Source organism: Nerophis ophidion, linkage group LG18 (genome assembly GCF_033978795.1).
Source record: "Nerophis ophidion isolate RoL-2023_Sa linkage group LG18, RoL_Noph_v1.0, whole genome shotgun sequence".
Lineage (NCBI taxonomy): Eukaryota > Metazoa > Chordata > Actinopteri > Syngnathiformes > Syngnathidae > Nerophis > Nerophis ophidion.
The window spans coordinates 22396163-22421050 of record NC_084628.1 but is presented as its reverse complement, the minus strand read 5'-3'; the positions used below and the strand labels follow the sequence as shown (position 1 = coordinate 22421050).

General features: G+C 39.9%; 1 protein-coding gene across 3 annotated transcripts in view; it reads right to left on the bottom strand.

Moving 5' to 3' along the window:
* pak1 (p21 protein (Cdc42/Rac)-activated kinase 1) overlaps positions 1 to 24888 on the bottom strand; it is a 61689-nt gene that overhangs the window by 4623 nt on the left and 32178 nt on the right. The window contains exons 1-15 of one of the 3 annotated variants that reach the window (XM_061877645.1): positions 21875 to 22027; positions 20021 to 20227; positions 16729 to 16823; positions 16122 to 16269; positions 16020 to 16057; positions 13015 to 13128; positions 12379 to 12598; positions 12192 to 12215; positions 11743 to 11806; positions 7794 to 7842; positions 7608 to 7720; positions 4320 to 4437; positions 4135 to 4234; positions 821 to 1017; positions 575 to 712 (exon numbers count right to left, since the gene is read on the bottom strand). In XM_061877645.1, the coding sequence (XP_061733629.1) occupies positions 575 to 712; positions 821 to 1017; positions 4135 to 4234; positions 4320 to 4437; positions 7608 to 7720; positions 7794 to 7842; positions 11743 to 11806; positions 12192 to 12215; positions 12379 to 12598; positions 13015 to 13128; positions 16020 to 16057; positions 16122 to 16269; positions 16729 to 16823; positions 20021 to 20213 (1611 nt within the window). In that variant the 5' untranslated portion in view covers positions 20214 to 20227; positions 21875 to 22027. Of the gene's footprint in view, positions 1 to 574; positions 713 to 820; positions 1018 to 4134; positions 4235 to 4319; positions 4438 to 7607; positions 7721 to 7793; positions 7843 to 11742; positions 11807 to 12191; positions 12216 to 12378; positions 12599 to 13014; positions 13129 to 16019; positions 16058 to 16121; positions 16270 to 16728; positions 16824 to 20020; positions 20228 to 21874; positions 22028 to 24888 lie in introns of those variants that run through there. The other 2 variants (XM_061877646.1, XM_061877647.1) reach the window with 2 other exon arrangements.

Genomic DNA, 24888 nt, shown 5'->3' with positions numbered 1-24888 from the left:
TCATTCCGCGACGTTTTCAACAAGAAACTCGTGGGAAATTTAAAATTGCAATTTAGTAAACTAAAAAGGCCGTATTGGCATGTGTTGCAATGTTAATATTTCATCATTGATATATAAACTATCAGACTGCGTGGTCGGTAGTAGTGGGTTTCAGTAGGCCTTTAAAGTGCACCACAGGGCTAGTGACAGTGTGCGTGTCTGCAGAGTGGCCGCTTATGAGGACAGGGAGTTGTCGTTTTTTTGGCTTCGTTTTTAATTCTGAAGATGATCATATATTGTTTTCAATGTGTACAAACCAATGATTCATCCATCCATTTTCTACCGCTTATTCCCTTTGGGGACACGGGGGGGGGGCGCTTGTGCCTATCTCAGCTACAATCGGGCGGAAGGCGGGGTAGACCCTGTACAAGTCGCCACCTCATCGCAGGGCCCAATGATATATATTATTTCTTATGGTGAAATTTGCTTCAGTATACAAACTTTTCTATTTACGAGCCCTAATCCAGGAAGCAATTAAGTGCATAAATTGAGGTTCCACTGCACTCCAAGTGAGAGGTTCTGATGCAGTCCGTACCTGCAGCAGCTCTTTGGCCGAGCCTCTCTTCTCCACATCCATCTCCAAACACCTGTTGAGGAAGTCTCTGAAGGTGCTGGATAGTTTCTCCGGGTTCTGCAGCTCCGGCGTGCCGTTGGTGGCTATGAGATAAAGAGCCTGAAGAACACAGGTGACTTTTACTTTTACTGTAAGGTAAACACTGCCAGACTAGGAGAGGCTAGCCCTTTTTACAACACTCAATAAAACATGTAATGCCACGCTCACCCTAAGTGGGTTTTCATTGAGATACGGCGGCTCGCCCTCCACCATCTCTATGGCCATGATGCCCAGAGACCAGATGTCCACTTTGGGACCGTAGGCTTTACGGGTCACTACCTCTGGAGCCATCCAGTAGGGAGTGCCGACCATGGTGCTGCGCTTGCTCTGCTCTGGAGTGATCTGGGCGCAAAAGCCAAAGTCAGCTGAAAGGAGAGTGAGAGAGAGTTGTTACTACAGCGGAAGAGCGATTTACGAACCTATGTCTTTTCAAACTTTTTGACTCACGAACGCTTAGATCGAGACAAATACATCTCTGTGAGCGAACCATGTCTCTGTGTACAAACACTTCATTCATTTTGTGTCCACACTAGCAGCCATTTTTTAATGAGGAGACTGGACTTTTCAGGAAAAAAATGCCAAGACAGACCATTTGTATATCAGTGGAGGAGAAAGGACTACCTCGCGTTCAGCATGTCTCTTCCAATATCGCACGCTTCACTAAACAACCTTCTCGATTAATAAACAATGTCTAAGAACCAATCAAGTTTGTGAATTGAGTTTCTATTGCACAAACTTGCAATAATTATGTTGTTGACAGCTTATCACTGTGCAAAACCTTTCCTCGGAGAGCTGCAGACAGAAAGATTAAAGGGCGCAGAGCAACTTTCACACATTTTGTATATATATATATATTTATATATATATATATATATATATATATCAAGTGATCAAGTTGTCATCTGGGTGGGTCCATTTTACCAAACGTCCAATTTACCAACTTTCACACATTTTGTATATATATATATATATTTATATATATATATATATATATATATATATATATATATATATATATATATATATATATATATATATAAATATATATATATATATATATATACAAAATGTGTGAAAGTTGGTAAATGTAAATTTTACCAAACGTCCAATTTACCAACTTTCACACATTTTGTATATATATATATATATATATATTTATATATATATATATATAAAAATATATATATATATATATACAAAATGTGTGAAAGTTGGTAAATTGGACGTTTGGTAAAATGGACCCACCCAGATGACAACTTGATCACAAGCTGTTGCAGCTGTTCTCAGTGGACCTACAGCACACCCTAGTGGCCACGGTGAGCAGCAACAACTTTCAACATTTAACTGCTGGTGGAGCTGTGGACCAGTAAGGAGATAGATGGGTGTTCTTCCACACCAAACTTCCATCCATCCATTTTCTACCGCTTATTCCCTAAGGGGTCACGGGGGGCGCTGGTGCCTAGCTCAGCTACAATCAGCCGGAAGGCGGTGTACACCCTGGACAAGTCGCCACCTCATCGCAGGGCCAACACACACAGACAGACAACATTCACACTCACATTCACACACTAGGGACCATTTAGTGTTGCCAATCATTCTATCCCCAGGTGCATGTCTTTGGAGGTGGGAGGAAGCCGGAGTACCCGGACGGATCTCACGCATTCACAGGGAGGACATGCAAACTCCACACAGAAAGATCCCAAGCCCGGGATTGAACCCAGGACTATTCAGGACCTTCGTATTGTGAGGCAGACGCACTAACCCCTCTGCCACCGTGAAACCTCAGACCAAACTTATTCAATAAGAATAATAATAGTGAGTGTCCATATTTTTGTAAAGTTAGTGGAAGGCTAAATAAAAGGTTGGATGTACTTAAAGCCACAGCTTTCTAAAAATATCAGCCTTTTACCTCTATTTTTTTACTTTTTTAAGGTTTATTTTATTTTTACAATGTGCCACGGTCCTCAAACGGCCCCCAGGCAACACCTCGGTCACCCCTGCAATATCGCCTGAATGGATCTTTCCTGGACTCGGAACACCAAATAGTTCTTCCCCGAAGTTAACACAGAGTTAAACAGGGATGGGAATGAAGATTTACAAAATCAGCTGAACATTTTTTAATCCTAAAACACCGCTTTACGGAAGGCCACACAACGGCCGCACCCGAGTGCACATGGTGCACTCGCTGCTAGGGGGGTCTGGGGCCATGTCCCCCCAGAAAAAGGTTGAAATCTATTTTAGCTTAGGATGCATTTCCTGCTATTTTGAGTCAAAATCTAACTGACCAAAATTTCACATTTATTAGCAAATATTTTCATAAGAATGTATCAAGTGATAAAATTTATGTATACAAGTTTACACATATATCAAGTTCTTGCACACTTTTGGATTATAGACAAAAATAGGCCTACAAATGGATTAACCACAATTCTTCTCCGTAAACTCACTTAACTTAGATGCCTTGCTGATTTCGCGTGGTCAAAGAGTGCCACCTTTCCCCGAGAGCCATAGTTCACGATGTCCTTGCAAAATAAGCATGGAGCACGTCCCGGTTCATCGCACTTTGCAATGAAATCGTTGATCAGTTCGTCTACTTCTACGATATTGTTAATCTTCACCTTCAGTTTGATTGATAGATCGAGCCATGCCCAGTTGCACTTGTTTCTCACGCCCTTATCGATACCTTTTGCTAATGAGGCATTCCTATCTTGAATAAGCTTAACCATGTCTGAAACTGTTTTGTCAATAAAGAAACTTGTTAATTGAGAGCTACTGTGTTTTCTTTACAGATTAGTTGCCGATAAACACAACCATTATAAACAGAATACGAGTTCAGAAACGCTCACAATAATTGAGGATCAGGGACTAGATATTGTCGGCAAACTACGCGTGCAGACGCGTATAACGGGCAATGTCATTGGTTGATGTTGTCAGCTGATAGTAGAGCTAACCAATCTGGTGCCTTCACACATTGGCATTATATTTTTCGTGGCAATTCTCTGCCTTGTACTGATAACTAGGTCAACGCAGAGACAAAAACCATGAGTACCTAAACCCCCCTTTAATTTTCTCCCCCGATTTAAACGATTCACAGAAATGACCCTGGCGGCGCCAAAATCGGCGGAATTCCGAATTCCCTGGTCAAAGTAAACGTCCACCTGGAAAAGCAAAGCATTTTAAAAAGGAAGTTGATAACATTACTGAACACTACTCAGTGGCCTAGTGGTTGGAGTGTCCGCCCTGAGATCGGCAGGTCGTGAGTTCAAATGCCGGCCGGGTCATACCAAAGACTATAAAAATAGGACCCATTACCTCCCTGCTTGGCACTCAGCATTAAGGGTTGGAATTGGGAATTAAATCACCATAAACAATTCCCCCTCACCTCCCAGGGGGTGATCAAGGCTGATGGGTCAAATGCAGAGAATAATTTTGCTACATCTAGTATGTGTGTGACAATCAATGGTACTTTAACTTTAACTGACTGAGCTTGACGGAGCCGTCCATTCCCAGCAGGATGTTGTCGCTCTTGATGTCTCGGTGGATGACCTGGTTGGAGTGGAGGAACTCCAGCGCTTGGAGACACTAGGGGGCGACACATGTGGCGTTCAGAACGAACCAATCGCTTTTCATTTGAACATTTCCTCAAATAGCAAACACGCTCCTTTACCTCTCTGCACACTGCAGCTATCTGGGCTTCGTCCATGCAGGTTTCCGTGACAACGTCCGTCAACGAACCTCCTGCCAAGTACTCCATCACCACCCACAGCTCGTCACCCACCAGATAACTACGGCAACCACAGACAGAAGCAGGAACTGATGGAACAAACTCACAACTTGGCGTGAACCCTATGAAGTTTTTATGTACTTTTGTGTTTCTTTATAATAACAAATGTTGGAGGGATATTTTCCTGCCATTGGACTGAATGAACTGATCTCATCTGATGTGCAGCACATTATGTTCAAGGACAGAACATGAATGATCACATATCTCATTTTCAGTAGGCCCTGAAGGAAGAAGTAACAGGTGCAGGGTGCGCGAGTGGGGCAGACTGTGTGCGCGCTCAGCACACACATTAAGTTAACTTTTGGTTTCAATCTTCAACATGGATAAAAGCATGTGTGGAGGGCCTCCATTTTAGAGATTGCTCCGCACTTTACACAGCTCGGTTCACTCGCTCCAGCGCTGGTATTGCCATTGTTTGTACTTACTCTTTTTGGAGAATAAATTGTAAAAGTTCAATTTTAATCACCTCTCATCCTTTTGAGCAGCCTTGGAATTAAAAGATCTGGGAAGATTCTTCCTTGCAAAAAAGGCAGTGTCCCAACATCATAATGAATGTTATACTCGTCAAACAAACAAGCAAGAGACAAAATGTGACAAAAAGCAAAAAATAATAATAAAATACTGTATATTAACATTAAAGGTAAAACATATTTGCAAAATGCTTTCAAAAAATATATACTGGTATATATAAATGTATATATGCATATACAAATATACACACAAATATATCTACATACATACATACATACATATATATATATATATATATATATATATATGCATATACACACATACATATATATACACACACACATACATATATATATACACACACATTTCATATATATACATATACACACATATATATGTATACATACACAAATATACATATACACATGTATATACATACACACACATACATATATACATACACACACATACATATATATACATACACATATATATTTATATACACACACACATATATATTTATACACATATATATACATACATATATACACACACGCACGCACGCACACACACACACACACACACATATATATATATACACACACACACACACACACACACACACACACACACACACACACACATATATATATATATATACACACACACACACACACACACACACACACACACACACACACACACACACACACACACACACACATCATGTTCATCCTTCGTTTTCGAAGATGACCAAGTGACTTCACGTTGATTTGTGTGTGCGAAGATGGCTGATGAGGCCAATCCTTGCACGGACTGACCGGCTGCAGTGAGGGCAGGTTATGGCTGGGGGGTGGCTGGCTGAGAGGGAGGAACAGTCTCTGGTCTTGCGGAGCTGTCGCTTCTGTTCGGCTTCATGGATGCGTTTTTCCTTGAAGTCTGCTACACCATGCCAGACTGCAGAGCGCCAGTTTGAACGGTGTTGGGCATCAGCTTCCCAGGTCTCTGGGTCCAGACCACAGCCCTTGAGACTGGTCTTTAGGGTGTCCTTAAAGCGTTTCCGCTGGCCGCCACGTGAGCGCTTTCCATGGTGCAGTTCACCGTACAGAAGCATTTTTGGTAGGCGTTTGTTTGACATACGGCAGACATGGCCAGTCCATTTCGGCTGGGAACGCTTGAGGATGGCATAGATGCTCTCCATCTCAGCCCTGTGGAGGACATAAGTGTCTGGGATCTTGTCCTGCCACCTTATGTTGAGCAGACTCTTGAGGAATCTCATGTTGTAGGCGTTGAGTTGTTTAGCATGCCGGCTGTATATAGTCCAGGTCTCACAGGCATACAGCAGGGCGGGCAATTTGGTCTGTAGGCTGAGCCCTCTGCGCTCCCAGACAGAACTGTGGAGTAGGCCGAATGCAGCATTTCCACTCGCTATCCTATGCATGACTTCCTCGTCGATGTTACCCATGCGTGACAAGGTGCTACCCAGGTAGACAAACTTTTCAACGGCTTTGAGGTCTTCACCATTCATGCTGACGAGGGGCTCAGTGTACGGGTCTCCAGGAGCAGGTTGATGCATCACCTCTGTTTTCTTTGAACTGATTGTGAGTCCAAAGTCTGAGCATGCTGTGGCGATGTTGTTCATACACAGATACACATACTGTATATATATACATACACACCAGGGCTGCGAATCTTTGGGTGTCCCACGATTCGATTCAATATTGATTCTTGGGGTCACGACTCGATTCAAAATAGATTTTTTTTCAATTCAACACGATTTTCGATTCAAAAACGATTTTTTTCCCGATTTAAAAGGATTCTCTATTCATTCAATACATAGGATTTCAGCAGGATCTACCCCAGTCTACTGACATGCAAGCAGAGTAGTAGATTTTTGTAAAAAGCTTTTATTATGTAAAGGACAATGTTTTAACAACTGATTGCAATAATGTCAATTTGTTTTAACTATTAAACGAACCAAAAATATGACTTATTTTATCTTTGTGAAAATATTGGACACAGTGTGTTGTCAAGCTTTTGAGATGCGATGTAAGTGTAAGCCACTTTGACACTATTGTTGTTTTTTTTAATTTTTATAAATGTCAAATGATAATGTCAATGAGGGATTTCTAATCACTGCTATGCTGAAATTACAACTAATATTGATACTGTTGTTGATAATATTCATTTTTGTTTCACTACTTTTGGTTTGTTCAGTGTCATGTTTTTGTCTCCTCTCAATTGCTCTGTTTATTGCAGTTCTGAGTGTTGCTGGGTCAGGTTTGGTTTTGGAATTGGATTGCATTGTTATGGTATTGCTGTGTATTGTTTTGTTGGATGATAAAAAAAAAATAATAAAAAAAATCTGATTAAAAAAAAAAAAGAGAATCGATTCTGAATCGCACAACGTGAGAATCGCGACTCAAATTCAAATCGATTTTTCCCCACACCCCTAATACACACACACACACACACAAATATATATATATATATATATATATATACACACACACACATATATATATACACACCCACATACATATATATATATATATATATATATATATATATATATATATATATATATATATATACGCACGCACGCGCGCGCGCGCACGCACGCGCGCGCGCGCACGCACACACGCACACACACACACACAGTGTCCTGAAGTGACATAAGAAATAAGAACTATCTCTCACCTGTCCAGGTAGTTGACTATATTTGGGTTTTTGTTTTCCCTCATCACCAGAATCTCGTTGATGATCAGCTCCTTCTTGGGCTGCTGCTGAAGGTTCATCTGCTTGATTGCCACCTGAGACAGCAGATACTTGTTTATGCACGCGGTGATCCATTTTTACTTGAAGAATGTGACAAAGGGAACCGACCTCTTGTCCGGTGGCGACGTCGATGGCTGTATAAACGGTCCCAGACGCTCTGAAAACAGACGCGGATCCAGTTAAATGTTGCAACAAACCTACCATAAAACAACATAGGGCTGGGTGATAAACTGATATCAATATACATCTTGCTAGACACATACTCCATATCAATTAAAAATGCGTTCAATAAAAGTTTGTTTTTTTTAATGTCGGAAAAAAATGGGAGTTGAGAAGCAAGGTTGTTGCACCAACAAAAGCACTTGCTCTCTGGTAACCGAGCAACATAAAAAGTGATCACTGATGAGTGGGGGTGACACGCTAACAGCCAATCAGGTGACAGTATAAACTATCAAGTTTTGGCTGTGCCGTCTTCTTGTCTAGTGGTTGCTTCTTTGCGTGAAGTGAGAAGGAAAGTACAAATGAAGAAGTTGTGGATAAAACCGGAAAAGTCACCTGGCCAGTATGGCACTTTTTAAAAAGAGAACAAAGTTAGAACAACGTGGTCTGTAAATATTGCAATGCTCTCGTCCATACCGAGACCTGTAATACCAAACCACTTAAAGGGGAACATTATCACCAGACCTATGTAAGCGTCAATATATACCTTGATGGTGCAGAAAAAAGACCATATATTGTTTTTACCGATTTCCGAACTCTAAATGGGTGAATTTTGGTGAATTAAACGCTTTTCTGTTTATGGCTCTTTTGGCGATGACGTCAGAACGTGACGTCACTGAGGTAATGCAGCCGCCATTTTCATTTTCAACACATTGCAAACACCGGGTCTCAGCTCTGGTATTTTCGTTTTTTTCGACTATTTTTTGGAACCTTGGAGGCATCATGCCTCGTCTGTGTGTTGTCGGAGGGTGTAACAACACTAACAGGGAGGGATCCAAGTTGCACCACTGGCCCGAAGGTGCTAAAGTGGCAAGAAATCTGCCGCCAGACCCCCATTGAACGTGCCGGAGTGTCTGCACATTTTACCGGCGATGACAGACATGGCACAGAGATGTATGGATAACCTGCAGATGCATTTGCAACGATAAAGTCAACAAAATCACAAAGGTGAGTTTTGTTGATGTTGTTGACTTATGTGCTAATCAGACATATGTGGTCGCGGCGTGACTGCCAGCTAATCGATGCTAACAAGCTACGCTAATCGATGCTAATATGCTATTAACCGGCGGTGCTAAAGCAGACATGGCACAGAGATGTATGGATAAACTGCAGATTCATTTGCAACTATATTACGTTTCCTTCCACCCACATTTAATGCGAAAAAAACACTTACCAATCGACGGATTTAAGTTGCTCCAGTGTCACAAGATGCGAAAGTCTTGATCGTTTGGTCCGCACATTTTACCGGCGATGCTAACGCAGCTATTCGGCCATGCTATGGCTATGAATAGCGTCAATAGCTATTCGCTCAACGGCTTCAGTTTCTTCTTCAATACTTTCATACTCCAACCATTCGTTTCAAAACATGTGTAATCTGTTGAATCGCTTGAGCCGCTGAAATCCAAGTCTGAATCCAAGCTAATGTCGCTATATCTTCCTGTGCTATTTGCCATTGTTTGTTTACATTGGCAGCACTGTGTGACGTCACAGGAAAATGGATAGTGTCTTCGCAGAGAGCGAAAAAAAGGCACTTTAAAGCTTTTTTTAGGGATATTCCGGGACCGGTAAAATTTTGAAAAAAACTTCAAAAAATACAACAAGCCACTGGGAACTGATTTTTATTGTTTTTAACCCTTTTGAAATTGTGATAATGTTCCCCTTTAAGCCACGCTCGCCCTAGAGCACAACTGTAACTTCCTGGCACTAAACCTGCAGAAAACAGTTCTCAGGTTTCTCTGTGTTTACATTTTCACACTTGGACCTATTTTTTTTACAGTTTATTAAGCATTTCTTACATATTCCTCAATGTTGCACTTTCATTTTAAGAGCTTATTTGGTAAATATTCAATGTGAATTTAGAATGATGTTAACGTTGATTGAGTTTCCTTTCTGCCTCGATAACTGAGAGGATTATAATCAGAGAAATTATATTTGAAATAAAAACATTTACATTTAAAAGGAACTGCACTTTTTTAGGGAATTTTGCCTACCGGTCACAATCATTATGAGAGACAAGAAGACACGTCTTTTTTAAAAATCGGATTTTAAAGTAAGTAAGTAAATTTTAATTATGAAGAGCTTTTCACAGACACAGTAAAATCACAAAGCGCTGTACAAAAAAAAGGTGACCTAAAACAACAATTCAATTAAAACAACATCATAAAAATGATTTAAAAAAATAGATAAAACATTATCGTTAAAACTTGCATTAACTGAATGCTTTACTAAAAAGAGAAGTTTTGAAATGTTTCTTAAAAATGTCAATACAGTCAAGCTCACGGAGGGACTGGTGCAAGTTATTCCAGAGTCTGGGGGCTATAGCCTAGAATGCAAAGGTTTTAAAATGAGTTTTTAAGATCTTTAGAAGACCCTGTCCTGAACACCGGAGGCTGAGGATAAAAAAAAAAAAAACGCTTGCAAGATGTGGCTAATGAAAGTCATCATTGTAGGCTTCAAAACCCTCCATTAACGTTTTATACACACACTGCAAGTATATATATATATATATGTATATATATATATATATATACAGTGTATATATATATATATATATATATATATATATATAGTAACAGACACTTTGACACTTTTATAACAATATGTAATATGTACACACCGCAAGTATAAAGTATATATAAAATGTAGTAACAGACACCTTCATAACAATATGTAACATGTTCAATATTTGTCGTATTTTTATCATTTTAATCATTTCCAGAACTGATTTATTTTGCACATAGATTTCTGTTTCCATAGCAGCGCACGTCTGACTTCTGGCAACATGTGTGTTCCTACTTCCAAAATCAAACAGGTTTTTTTTTTAGAATCATGGCATACTTGGTAACAGACAACAAAGACGACTATTTTTGGACAAATGAGGATTTACTACCTTATACTTTTGAAGCTGAATATACTGAGGATGAACCACTGGTTACAGAAACGAGCACGAAGGAAGAGTGAGACGGTGGAGCAGATAGAAGCCGGGAGTGGGGGATGAAAGCGATTTTTTACACTATAAATATGGAACTTGGAGCCAACCTATTTCGACATAAATGGAGTGCTTAATCAAACTTATCAGGAAACTTCTCCGGCCAGCTGGACCAAACAAAAAACTGTCCATGAGTGAGTCACTTTAATATCGACCATGATACACGCAGCATGTCATGCGTGTAATTACAACTTCAGTACATACGTTGTCTGGCTAGCTGTGTACAAACAAAACCTTAAATAATACTCTACAGATAATGGAATATGATTGTTCATGTTTGACAGTCAGTACAAATTGGTGTACTATCATAGTGTTGTGCATTACAAACTCAAACGCATTTTGTGCTGTTGTAGAAGCCAGCTTACCTCCTGCAGTAACTGGCTTTTACAGCTAATACTGTAGCACGCTGATGTGTTAGTATGCTAGAAAAAGAGTTTTTCAGTGTTCACTCTTTCAATAATAATGCTGTTACAGCTTGGTTATTATACAGCTTACAGAACATAAATAAAGTATTGTTGACGGTGTTTGAATACATTTTTCAAGTGATTTAGAGGTAGATCTGATTGCTCCCATTTGCTGCACTGCTAGCCACCAAGAACGAGCCGATTTTTATATGTCAGAAAGCCAAAAAACAACAACCTTTTGTCTTCTTTTTTCTCAAATTGATTGTGAACGATAGGCAAAACTCCCCAAAAAAGTGCCGTTCCCTTTTATATCTTTTTCTCCTGCTCCTTATTTTTTAAGTCATAAAGTATCAATGACTATGGACACCGGCCGATATAAAAGACTTATAGTGTGATAGTTTTTGGCTATATAGCCTGAAACAAATTCAGCACGACAGCACCTTACCCTTGTCCTATTTTCTCAAAGCGAGTGTATTTCTTCTTGGGGTCTCCCACACTCACGATGGTTCCTGAATCACACACACACACAAACACTTATTATTATTAGAATGAATAGGGTTACACTGCCATATATTTAGGATGGAAAGAGCAGGCAGGTTTGCCTATGATCTTGATTGTAATAAATGGATGCAGCATGCTGACTGAGAGGAAGAGCGGACAGACGGAGAGGAGGATCGGACGCAAATCCGGCATGAAAGAAACACGATGGAGATCAGAGAGTCGGACGACAGTTCCGAAAGAAAGAAACTGTGCATAAACGTCAAATAGACCAGTTGTTCCACTCGGGAAAGTTTGGACAAAACAGCCAATCAGATGGGAGGATTGGACAAAGAGGGCTGGGTCAAGGGATATCAGGTCTGTCAATCATGTCGACAGACCGTATCCCAGTCTTACCAGCAGAGGGCGGCCTGAGCACATCTGCGTGGGCGTGGTTCAAGAAAATACACATGCTTTTATTGTGGAGTCTGGCAAGTGTTTTCCAAAATAAGATTTTTCTTCTGAACTCCAACACATGCAGCAGCCTTTTTCACTGCGTCATACTCTAATTGGTCGAGTTTTAAGTGCTCGTGTCAGCGCTTACTCAGCTTCTCCAGGATCTCCTCGTCGGACATCTTCTTCTTCCTTCCTTTGTCCTGAGGGCGGGGAAGGGAAGGCCCGGGGGCGGGAGTCGCACTGGGGGGGCTGCCGGGAGCTCCCTCTGCCGAGGGGGCGGGGGCAGCGGTTGGCACGGCGATGGGGGAGGTGGCGGCATCTTTGGTGGGAGGAGGCGGGAGCGGCTCGATCACCGAGCGAGTGTATATCTGACAATTGAACATTTTTATATTATTTCAACATCATTTAAATACATAGGGGTCTTACTATCGTGTGTGTGTGTGTGTGTGTGTGTGTGTGTGTGTGTCTGTGTGAGGACATAAATATGACCCAAAGTCACATGGGGGAGAAGTGATGGCCTCAAAAAGTCCCCACAATGTAAGAAGTGTAATGTGTGTGTAAGTGTGCGTTCCAATCAGGTCCAATAAAGCCATCACCATGGAGACGCTGGGGGGCGCCATAGCAGCCGCCTCTCAACCGCCAAAATGTCTGAGAAAACAGTGTGTGCGTGTGTGTGGGAGACAGGGGAGGGTCATTAGTCATTGCCTAATGTGAGAAAAAAAGTGTGTTTATTTGAAGAGGAATGTGTGTGTGTGTGCGTGTGTGTGTGTGGGTGTGTTCTTACCGACTTAGTGTGTTCTGGTCGGGGGGCGATGACGGGCGGGGGCTCGGCCTCGTCTTCGTCATCGTCCTCAGACACGGTGGCGATGGCGGGCGTCTCAGACACGGCCTTGGAGCTCTGCGGGGGGGAGAGAGAGCCACATGACGACGACATCACTTCCTGTCCTCATTCACTGAACTAACGCCGCAGTTGACATGCCCGCCCAAGACACTTCCTCCTCAGCATCCCTCGCTGAAGGATACGAGGCGGCTGGGCGAGTGTCCAGGTTGCAGAAGCAAAAGTTGGAAAAGCTGCTGAATCATCACTTTTCAACCTCATCTCATCTCCTCAGCACCTTTCAAAAAACACTGGCACCAAACTCAACAAAAACACGCTAAAATAAGGGCGTCCAAAGTGCAGCCCGTAGCTATTTCTTTAACAATCATTTAGCATTTTAATGTTAGCATGCTAGTTTTTGCAAATTTTGCATGTATACACCTCAACATCAAATTCTTTGTTATTTGGCGAATGATCCCTTTTAGCATGCTAATGCTGCCATACTAGCTTCTTTCAAAAAAACATCAGTCATATTTTGGTACTTGATGCATGGTAACGTTAGCAGGCTAGCATTTTAAACACATTTTACAGATACAAACCTCATATATTTTGGTACTTGACGGTCCTGCAAAATTCCTTGTGTGTTCAAAATACTTGGCTTCTAAAGCTGATTCTTATTCTGATGTGACAGTTAGCATTTGAGCATGCTAACATTAGCATGCTAGAGTTTTTTCGCTGATTTAGCAGTTTCATATATTTTGTTATTTCACTAATGCTAACTGTGAGCGTGCTACTGTTAGCATAGTACTATTAACATGCTAGCTTTTCTTATCTTATTTTGCTCATATTTTTTGTTACTTGACGCCACCTGGCCAGCGTGCTAGCATTTCAGTTCGACCTTGGCTCTTCGGCATTCACACTATATTTCTATGAAAATTGCATTTTCTATTTACTTGAAAAATAGATTTGTATTGTACTTGTTTTAAAGATGAAAACTACCAAAATGGCACCCACATCCTTTGATCTGTCAGTCTGTGACCTTTAATGGAAGAAGTGTGGGCCGCCCTGCTCATAATTATTTCAATGACTATGAAAATACTATTGTTCTCGTAGTACTCATTGGGCTAAATCTGGGAGCTCAGGTGTGACAATTTTTCTTCAAACCTTAAATTGAATCCTTGAATTAATGATAAATGGGTTGTACTTGTATAGCGCTTTTCTAACTTCAAGGTACTCAAAGCGTTTTGACACTTCTTCCATGTTTACCCATTCACACACTGATGGAGGGAGCTGCCATGCAAGGCGCTAAACAGCACCCATCAGGAGCAAGGGGGAAGTGTCTTGCTCAGGACACAACGGACGTGACGAGGTTGGTACTAGGTGGGGATTGAACCAGAGACCTTCGGGTTACGCACGGCCACTCTTCCACTGCGCCAGACCGTCCCTAATTCTAGCAAGATTATTAGCAATACTACTCGCACAATGTCCTGAAATATGACAATGAGTAAAAGTTTTGGTATTTTTTAAAAGAGTATCATCAAAAGAACTACGTGTGAATGCTCTATGTGCACGAGCCGCCGAACCATCGATACGCGTGAGCAGAACTGAAGTGCTTAAATGTCCAGGGTCCTTCAATGTCCACGAGTAGAGTGCGTCCCGGAAATTCAGGGAAAACCGTGGATTTTGGGAAAGGGACAGTATGGGGGAGTAAAGGGTGGTATAGCTCGGTTGGTAGAGTGGCCGTGCCAGCAACTTTAGGGCTGCAGGTTCGATCCCCGCTTCCGCCATCCTAGTCACTGCCGTTGTGTCCTTGGGCAAGACACTTTACCCACCTGCTTCCAGTGCTACCCACACTGGTTTAAATGTAACTTAGATCAGTGGTTCTCAACCTTTTTTCAGTAATGTACCCCCTGTGAAAATTTTTTAAATTCAAGTACCCCCTAATCAGAGCAAAGCATTTTTGGTTGAAAAAAAAGAGATAAAGAAGTAAAATACAGCACTATGTCATCAGTTTCTGATTTATTAAAACTGTATAACAGTGAAAAATATTGCAAATTTGTAATGGTCTTTCTTTAACTATTTGGAAAAAAAAGATATAAAAATACCTAAAAACTTGTTGAAAAATAAACAAGTGATTCAATTATAAAAAAAGATTTCTACACATAGAAGTAATCATCAACTTAAAGTTCCCTCTTTGGGGATTGTAATAGAGATCCATCTGGATTCATGAACTTAATTCTAAACATTTCTTCACAAAAAAAGAAATCTTTAACATCAATATTTATGGAACATGTCCGCAAAAAATCTAGCTGTCAACACTGAATGTCGCATTGTTCATTCATATTTTGTTGAAGTATTATTCAAAAAATATATTTATAAAGGATTTTTGAATTGTTGCTATTTATAGAATATTTTTAAAAAATCTCACGTACCCCTTGGCATACCTTCAAGTACCCCCAGGGGTACGCGTACCCCCATTTGAGAACCACTGACTTAGATATTGGGTTTCACTATGTAAAGCGCTTTGAGTCACTAGAGAAAAAGTGCTACATAAATATAATTCACTTCACATGTTTTGCGTTCAACATATGTTCAGAGCCCATTGCATCCTTGCTTGGCACTCAGCATCAAAGGTTGGAATTGGGGGTTAAATCACCATAAATGATTCCCGGGCGCAGCACCGCCGCTGCCCACTGCTCCCCTCACTTCCCAGGACGTGATCAAGGGGATGGGTCAAATGTAGAAGACACATTTCACCACATCATTGGTACTTTAACTTTAACAGTCTGCATGCTGACCGCTAGATGTCACTAAATCCCCAAAACCACCACAAAGGCACCTCTTAGTACATTAAAGCTCTGCTCACTTTTTCTGACTCCATATTTCAACAGATGTTCTGACGGTATGATGATATATAATATAATATACTTTTGCTTTATGAGAGTTTATTTTAAAAAATCAAGTTTTCTTACCACTGCAGTTGACGACGTGAAGACGTCTGCACTTTTATCTAGTGTGGAAATCCAACATGTTAGACAATTAGTGTGTGTTTTTGTGCATGTGTGTGTGTGTACCAGTGAAGCTCATGTATTTCTGGCTGTTGCTGGTCTCTTTTGAGTCGTAGAACTTAAGAACATCCAGGACGGCCTGGGGATTCTTCTTCTGCTCCAGTTTAGTGATGTTGGATGTCTGCAGGAGGCGGGCCCACTGCTCGGGCATTCCCTGTTCACACACACACACACACACACACACACACACACACACACACACACACACACACACACACACACACACACACACACACACACACACACACACACACACACACACACACGTAAAAAAGTTGTCTTGTCCCATTTGTAACCACACAAATGGGTCACATGTCCTTATTTTCGGACTGGGTCAGCACATCAAAGTCCACACATCATTTCTCTGCTGCGGTCGTCCATTCAGACGACACCACTTCAACTGGAGTGACTTGGGGAGAATAGAATAACATTTTTTTTTTATAAAGCACAAAAGTATTTCCCTGAGCGCACACACAGACTCTCAGCTAAAAGAGTTCAGTGAGGCGGATTAAGATTGAAACTAAACAAGGCTTCTTTGTCTGATGGGTTTATTGAGGGAAAAGTTCACTTGTGTGGCACGCACGCACACACACACAAAAACACACACACTTACAGTAAACTCCCCGGTGACGGCATCAAAGCCAACATGGATGGTGTGTTCAAAATCAGATGGCAAAGAAATCTCAGGCCGCTCTTTCTTCTTGTAGGCTGAAATACAGACAGACAACAATTACTCATAATAATAATAATAATAACAACAATAATAATAATGAGGTTTTCCCCCCCCAACAACCGCACAGGATTCCCATACATTCATGGCTTTGTGGCGGGCCACCACAGATACATTTTAAAATAGGATAAATTAACTTTATTGTCATTACATTTGCATATAACGAGATTAAAGACTCCAATTTAAGGTGCGGTTGTGGGAACAAATATGGAGTACAATAAATAACACAATTGAACTAACAATTGAAATAAACAGACTACTATCCAATAAAAATAACAAGCAACTTTGGCTCAATCTGGTCAGAATTGTCCATATTTATGCACTTTTATGCGGAGACTCTTATTTTGAAATATTCATAGGCACTTCTGCTTGTGTTACAGTCGCTGGTTGCAAATGTCGTTGTCTTCTTTAGTCCTTTATTAGATTCATTTGAAGCTTTTACTGAGTTTGTGGGACATTTGGTTGATGTTCTGATATCACAATAGTCAGAAAGACAGCTGTGTTAATTTAGTAAATAGCATCTGGCCGCTAAAGCAATTTGCTATTTGACTGAACCTGCACACACGGATTTAAGACCACAGTTTAAATTAGGGAATGGTGCCGATATTTGGTATCGACATTTAAAAAAAAAGGATTGATAATGAATGGTAATTTTACCTCTATTACCAACATTATCTCAAACTTAAATATAACAATCATACATTTAAAAAAAAAAAAATATTATCCAACGGGCCCATTTAAAACTGGTTATTTTGTCTCAGATGCAGTGTCTCCACCATTGTCCCGCCCATGGCACCATCTGATTGGTTATGCAAAGCACCGTTTAAGCGGCAGAACTAATCAGAAGCCGAGGTCTAGATAAAGATGTTAATAATGTAAACTAGGCTATTTCTACCTGAATAATGCTTTGGAGGATATGTACATCTGCATCTTATTATTGTTTTTTGTTACAAAGTGTAATATTGATCAAAGTTTGATCAGCCAGCTAACCGTCGGTCAATAAAAAATTGTGAATTTGGAATTATGTAATCAATCACAGTTTTGTATTCATTGTCTGAGAATAACGATCAAAACTCGTTTAATACCCGTAGTGCTAATTTTGACCAGTCCTTCGACGCACTTTCGTTTTTTCCCCTGACTTTATCACCTTTATGAACCCCTTCTTTTGGGACTATGAAAGCTCTTTCCTATCTCTCTATTTAAACGACTGGTACACCCAAGAACAGAAAAGCAATACGGCATTTTCTGCTCAAACGCTACGCTCACTCTCACTTCTTTTAATACGACGCTCAAGCTGCTTGACCGTCGTATCAATTAGGCCGAGAAGAAAGAAACACGGATGTGACGTCATATGCAACCCTCCTATTAAAGACTAAGGAAGTTTTTGTACTTCATTTTTTTATCTAAGCGTTAACCAGTCGTCAACAACAGTTCTCAAATGGGGGTACGCGTATCCCTGGGGGTACTTGAAGGTATGCCAAACGGTATGTGAGATTTTTCAAAAATATTCTAGAAATAGCAACATTTCAAAAATCCTTTATAAATATATTTATTGGATAATACTTCAACAAAATATGAATGAAAGTTCATAAACTGTGAAAAGAAATGCCACAATGCAATATTCAGTGTTGACAGCTAGATTTTTTTGTGGACATGTTCCATAAATATTGATGTTAAAGATTTCTTTTTTTGTGAAGAAATGTTTAGAATTAAGTTCATGAATCCAGATGGATCTCTATTACAATCCCAAAAGAGTGCAATTTAAGTTGATGATTACTCCTATGAGTAGAAATCTTTATTTATAATTGAATCACTTTTTTATTTGTCAACAAGTTTTTAGTTATTTTTATATCTTTTTTTCCAAATAGTTCAAGAAAGGCCACTACAAATGAGCAATATTTTGCACTGTTATACAATTTAATAAATCAGAAACTGATGACATAGTGCTGTATTTTACTTCTTTATCTCTTTTTTTTCAACCAAAAATGCTTTGCTCTGATTAGGAGGTACTTGAATAAAAAAAATTTTCACAGGGGGTACATCACAGAAAAAAGGTTAAGAACCACTGGTCTACTAGATTCAACTTTTGAATAGTTTTGACATTAAAATTACTACATTTAGTTTTTTTTATTATCTTTGAACAATCATCAAATGTATTTTTTTTAAATCATTCACTGTGTGTGTAGTGATGACAACAGCTGTTTTACTTCCGATATTAGAGCTTTGCTTTTTGGCTGATACTGATATCTATCTGCTCCGATATCAACAAGAATCACACATACCTCTATTATTTTTTAGTGTGGAATGTTAGAAAAGGTTTGATCAAGTGGAATAAGTCAGAGAACAGAGAACAATGGTAGCTATGAAAAACACAAACTTATTTATTAATAACGGTCTGGTATGGACTTATGCTGTCTTTAAATTGAAGTTAAGTTAAGTTTTGACACGTAGTGGCCACAATAATTTATTAAGTAAAGATCATGATGCAATAAGTTGAATGATGCGGACACGTTTGTTACTGGATACTTTCTAACACGCTTCTGCCCTGGAGACTTTTTGTATGTGGAAGTAATATGCAACTATAATTATTTGAGACTTGTTTATTTTGACAAATGTGTTCAGTGAAGGACACTTATTACCTATGGCAAGCTTGTGTGCTTAGCTGTTGTGTAGCTGCATAGTAGCCTATAGCCTAGCATGTTTACCTTTTGTGTAGAACACATTGTTTGCATATTGGAGGACAATATGCACACATATGCACACTAGCTGTCCAGCTTTGCACACATCAACACGCTGCAGGACTGCTTGTATCGGAGGATTAACATGCAAGCCCAATTCAATACTTTTTTTTGTTTTTTTGTTGACATTGAACCGATATCAATATTGGATCTTTAGGCGCCTGGTGATGACCAATTTTGGTCTTGTCAATAAAGTGGTGATGGCGCCAAACCAGTAGAGAAGCACTGATCTGTAGTCCTGGGTAAACACTTCACGTACATACACACTTATTTATTTTTAAAAACATGCCCCCACGTTGGCGTCCAATAAATCATCTTTCAGCACAGAGCTCTTGTTATAAATAAACCAGAAACCGCATTTCCATGCTGTCATGTGCATGCCAAAGCAACAGGTGGCGCTATAATCCCCATCTTTTTTCTGCTATGCTCTCACTCACTCTTGTCGCCTCCGCCCGTCAGGATGAATCGGATGGAGCGGTCTTTTTTCTTCTTGTCCTCCGGGTTAGGTGGTAGGGGCTTGGAGCCGTGGTTGACGGGGGTGGGATCCTTGCCACAGGAGCCAATAAAGGTGCTGGTGTTCCTCATGGGCGGGGCTGGGGGCTTGTCCTCGACCTCCCCATTGTCAGACATCTTCAACGCCGCTCCTGCAACAAGGACAGCATCCAGTGGTGTGAGTACTTGACCACAGACCAGTGTATCTTAACCATAAGGCCGCCAAACACCTGTTTCTCAGCTGTGGCCCGAACGGTACTTAGTTGTAATACACTTTTTCACCACTTGTGGCAGTAATGACAATATAAAACAAAGAGAATAAGTATGCGCAAAAGTCATGGAGAAGTTTTTTAAGCGCAAAAAGCACGACTAAATTGGTGAAGCTGTTTTTTCATTTGCACTTTAATTTTACTAGGAAAACATATCATGATTATTATTTATCATTGGTTTTTTTTTAGCACAACCTAGTTTGTAAATTATCATAAATAATTGTATTAAAATGTAATAAATATGTTAATTTATTTTTCATCAGTTTTTGGAGTGTATATGATGATGTTTGAGAAACATACAAACATACCATATACACATAAATATACATCTACACATATATTGATATATATTAATCGATTCGAATACTAATCGCGATTCTCAGGTTGTGCGATTCAGAATCGATTCTCATTAAAAAAAAAAAAAAAATCGATTTTTATTATTATTATTTTTTTAATCAATCCAACAAACCACTACACAGCAATACCATAACAACGCAATCCAATTCCAAAACATAACCTGACCCAGCAACACTCAGAACTGCAATAAACGGAGCAATTGAGAAGAGACACAAACACGACACAGAACAAACCAAAAGTAGTGAATCAAAAATAAATATTATCAACAACAGTATCCATATTAGTTATAATTTCAGCATAGCAGTGATTAAAAATCCCTCATTGACATTATCATTAGACATTTATAAAAATAAAAAATAAAAACAATTGTGTCACAGTGGCTTACACTTGCATCGCATCTCATAAGCTTGACAACACACTGTGTCCAATGTTTTCACAAAGATAAAATAAGTCATATTTTTGGTTCATTTAATAGTTAAAACAAATTTACATTATAGCAATCAGTTGATTAAACAGTGTCCTTTATAATTATAAAATCTTTTTTTTTTAAATCTATTACTCTGCTTGCTTGTCAGCAGACTGGGGTAGATCCTGCTGAAATGCTATGTATTGAATGAATACAGAATCGTTTTGAATCGGAAAAATATCGTTTTTGAATCGAGAATCGCGTTGAATCGAAAAAAATTGATATATAATCGAATCGCAACCCCAAGAATCGATTTTGAATCGAACCCCCCCACACATATATATATATATAAAATCAGATATACACACAAAGATAAATAGAAATAAATATACATATGTAATATATATTATGTACGACATTATAGCTGTTTGCCAAACAAGATTCCAATTCAAAATGTAAAGAAAATAAACCTGTTTTACAAGTTATTGTGTCATATTTACATTGCTGACAATTCTGATCAGATCTGGATTTAACTTGCTTAACCGAGTGTCTCAATTTGAAATTGTCCTCTGCAGTGGATGTTTGTTTTTGCTTGATTTCTTTTATCAGAGTTACACATTCCAAGAAAACATTGCCCAGATATGCAATAACACAAATATCCCCTGCAGAGGACCCTGGTTCTCAGTTTGATGTAAAACACTGACAACAAACCAGAAAGTTGTGTGGAAACACACAAACTGTAATACAACAAAAGCAGACAAGCTCACCTGAGTGCGGACACAAACACAGACACACACACAAAAAAAACACACACACAGCAAAAGCAGAGTGAAGTGAAAATGTGCACCGGAGCGAGCGTGAGGCGTCCTTTTGACCGACCTGCTGCCTCAAAGTGTGATGTCACACGCGGTGATGTTACAAGGTGAGTCACATGACTGAGCAGAGAGAGACACACACACACACACACACACACACACATCTTATTGTGTTCGCAGGGCGACACACACACAAAGTGCAGTTTGTTTGCGGCCGTCAGACGTTCAAACGTTTGCCATTTACAAGGAAGTGATGACTTCTATGTTGTTTCACACACAAACATGCACACACAGTCAAGAAAGAGTGCATTTTGAGTGTCTAATGGTGGCGTCACAATAGAAGGTAACAAGAGACTACTTCTTCGCGTCACACATGTACAGTAGACCTGCGCCTGCAGGTGCAGGTGTGTGTTCTTGTATTTCTACCCTTCTTGAGACATCAACAAGGAAAAGTACCTTCTATATGAGGACCGGTGAACAAGTGATGACATGAATCATGGTCCCAATAACATTGTATCTAATAGAGAATTTCTCATTTGCACCCCTGGTGGTGAAATCTATCAAAAATGAGGGTGGTCCCAAAAAGGAGGGATTTTTCAAATTGCCTGTTTGTCGGTTTTAAAAATGCTCCCCCTCTGGCCAACATATGAAATAACAAGTGAGTGTAAGAAATTAAAATGTGCCCACTTTGGCAAAAAATATTTTTTTAAATTAAATAAGTATGTATAGAGAGACATACTGTAATAACTTGAATTAAATAATGAATATTAAAACACAATTACAAACAAACAAATAAAAAACACTGAAAGCATACTTTTTATTTTATTTGCATAGTATGTATATCAGTGTTTCCCCCAGAAATTGTGTTAGTTAAGGTAGTGTCTCTCCGGCGGACAAACCGGGGAAGGGAGTGGGAGGGCGTAAGGATCGGTTTAACTCAACTGTCGCCATCACATCTCTACCTCGTCGCTGCCACCCCAGCTTGGGGGGCAATAGACTACAGACTGTGGTGATGTAGGTCGGCTTTGTCGCATGAAAAAGCCGACAACTTTTGGTTGGTTTCCGCTCCATTTGCTGAATGGCGATATAGGATATATATCTCGATATTTTTTCCGTAAAGTAAAAACCAAAACAGTCCTAGTTACCTGAGATACTAAAACAATGACTTACAAAGTCAAATTAATGACTTACTGTAAGTAAGCGTTTGCAATAAGCGTTTCAAAAATAAATTTAAAAGTGGGGCCACATGCTGACATATGCTCAACTCCATCTATCCATCCATTTTCGACCGCTTGTCCCTTTTGGGGTCTCTCCTTAATTCATTACAGCATTTGGGAAGCCTGTAGTTGATTTTTATTATGTAAATGTTATATTTTTATCAACATGTGATAGCAGGGACCCTGCCATTTAAAACTAGGCTGCTACATTACTAATGATTAATGTAACAATAACTGAAAAAAAATAGTAAAATTGCAATAGGAGAGACTATTTATCCTTAAACACCATGGAGTTCATATAGTCTTTATGATGCAGTTACATTATTATATCCACTATCAGGGACAGAAACTCTTCATTTAACATAATGTCCTTTTTTGCTACTTCAATGCAACTCAAATAACACAGAAAAAGGTCAAGTCAAATAATTTAGTTTTTAACAGTAAGTCAATAATGCTTGTCTTTCTCTCAGACAGACAGGGCTTTGCTGTCCGTAACACGCACACACACACACCGCACAGGGAGCAAACGTTACGCTAAAAGCTAACTAGCCTTCACCTCAACGACTGCGAGCGAGCTGATCTGCCGCTTGTTTCTAGAACGTCAACAGGCTCATAGTGATGTTACTAGTAGTTGACTGGGAGGTGTTTATTATCAAGTGGGAGAGTACGCTGCCGTACCTGCTGAAAACACCTATCTGCTCACTCCACATTACATGCGCTCCAAATACGCACTGCTGATTGGCTGTTACCACTCTGCTTGTAACCAATCAAATGGTTGTGTGAGTGGGACAATGCTGGGTGCTGCAGAAACATACAGACAGAGGCAGACGCAGAACTAAGCAGAGCAGCTTGTTAAGACTCTTTTTTTTGGTTAAATGGGAACATTATCACCAGACCTATGTAAGCGTCAATATATACCTTGATGGTGCAGAAAAAAGACCATATATTTTTTTAACCGGTTTCCGAACTCTAAATGGATGAATTTTGGCGAATTAAACGCCTTTCTGTTCATCGCTCTGGAGGGGATGATGTCAGAATGTGATATCGCCGAGGTAATACAGGCGCCATTTTCATTTTCAACCCATTGTAAACATTGGGTCTCAGCTCTGTTATTTTCCGTTTTTTCGACTATTTTTTGAAACCTTGGAGACATCATGCCTCGTCGGTGTGTTGTCGGAGGGTGTAACAACACTAACAGGGAGGGATTCATGTTGCAACACTGGCCCGAAGATGCGAAAGTGTCTGCCGCCAGACCCCCATTGAATGTACCAAAGTGGCTCCACATTTTACCGGCGATGACAGACATGGCAAAGAGATGTATGGATAACCTGCAGATGCATTTGCAACGATAAAGTCAACAAAATCACAAAGGTGAGTTTTGTTGATGTTGACTTATGTGCTAATCAGACATATTTGGTCGCGGCGTGACTGCCAGCTAATTGATGCTAACATGCTACGCTAATCGACGCTAACATGCTATTTACCGGCGGTGCTAAAGCAGACATGGCCCAGAGATGTATGGATAACCTGCAGATGCATTTGCAACGATAAAGTCACAGAAATCATAAAGGTGAGTTTTGTTGATGTTGACTGCCAGCTAATCGATGCTAACATGCTATGCTAATCGATGCTAACATGCTATTTACCGGCGGTGCTAAAGCAGACATGGCACAGAGATGTATGGATAACCTGCAGATGCATTTGCAACTATATTACGTTTCCTTCCACCCACATTTAATGCGAAAAAAA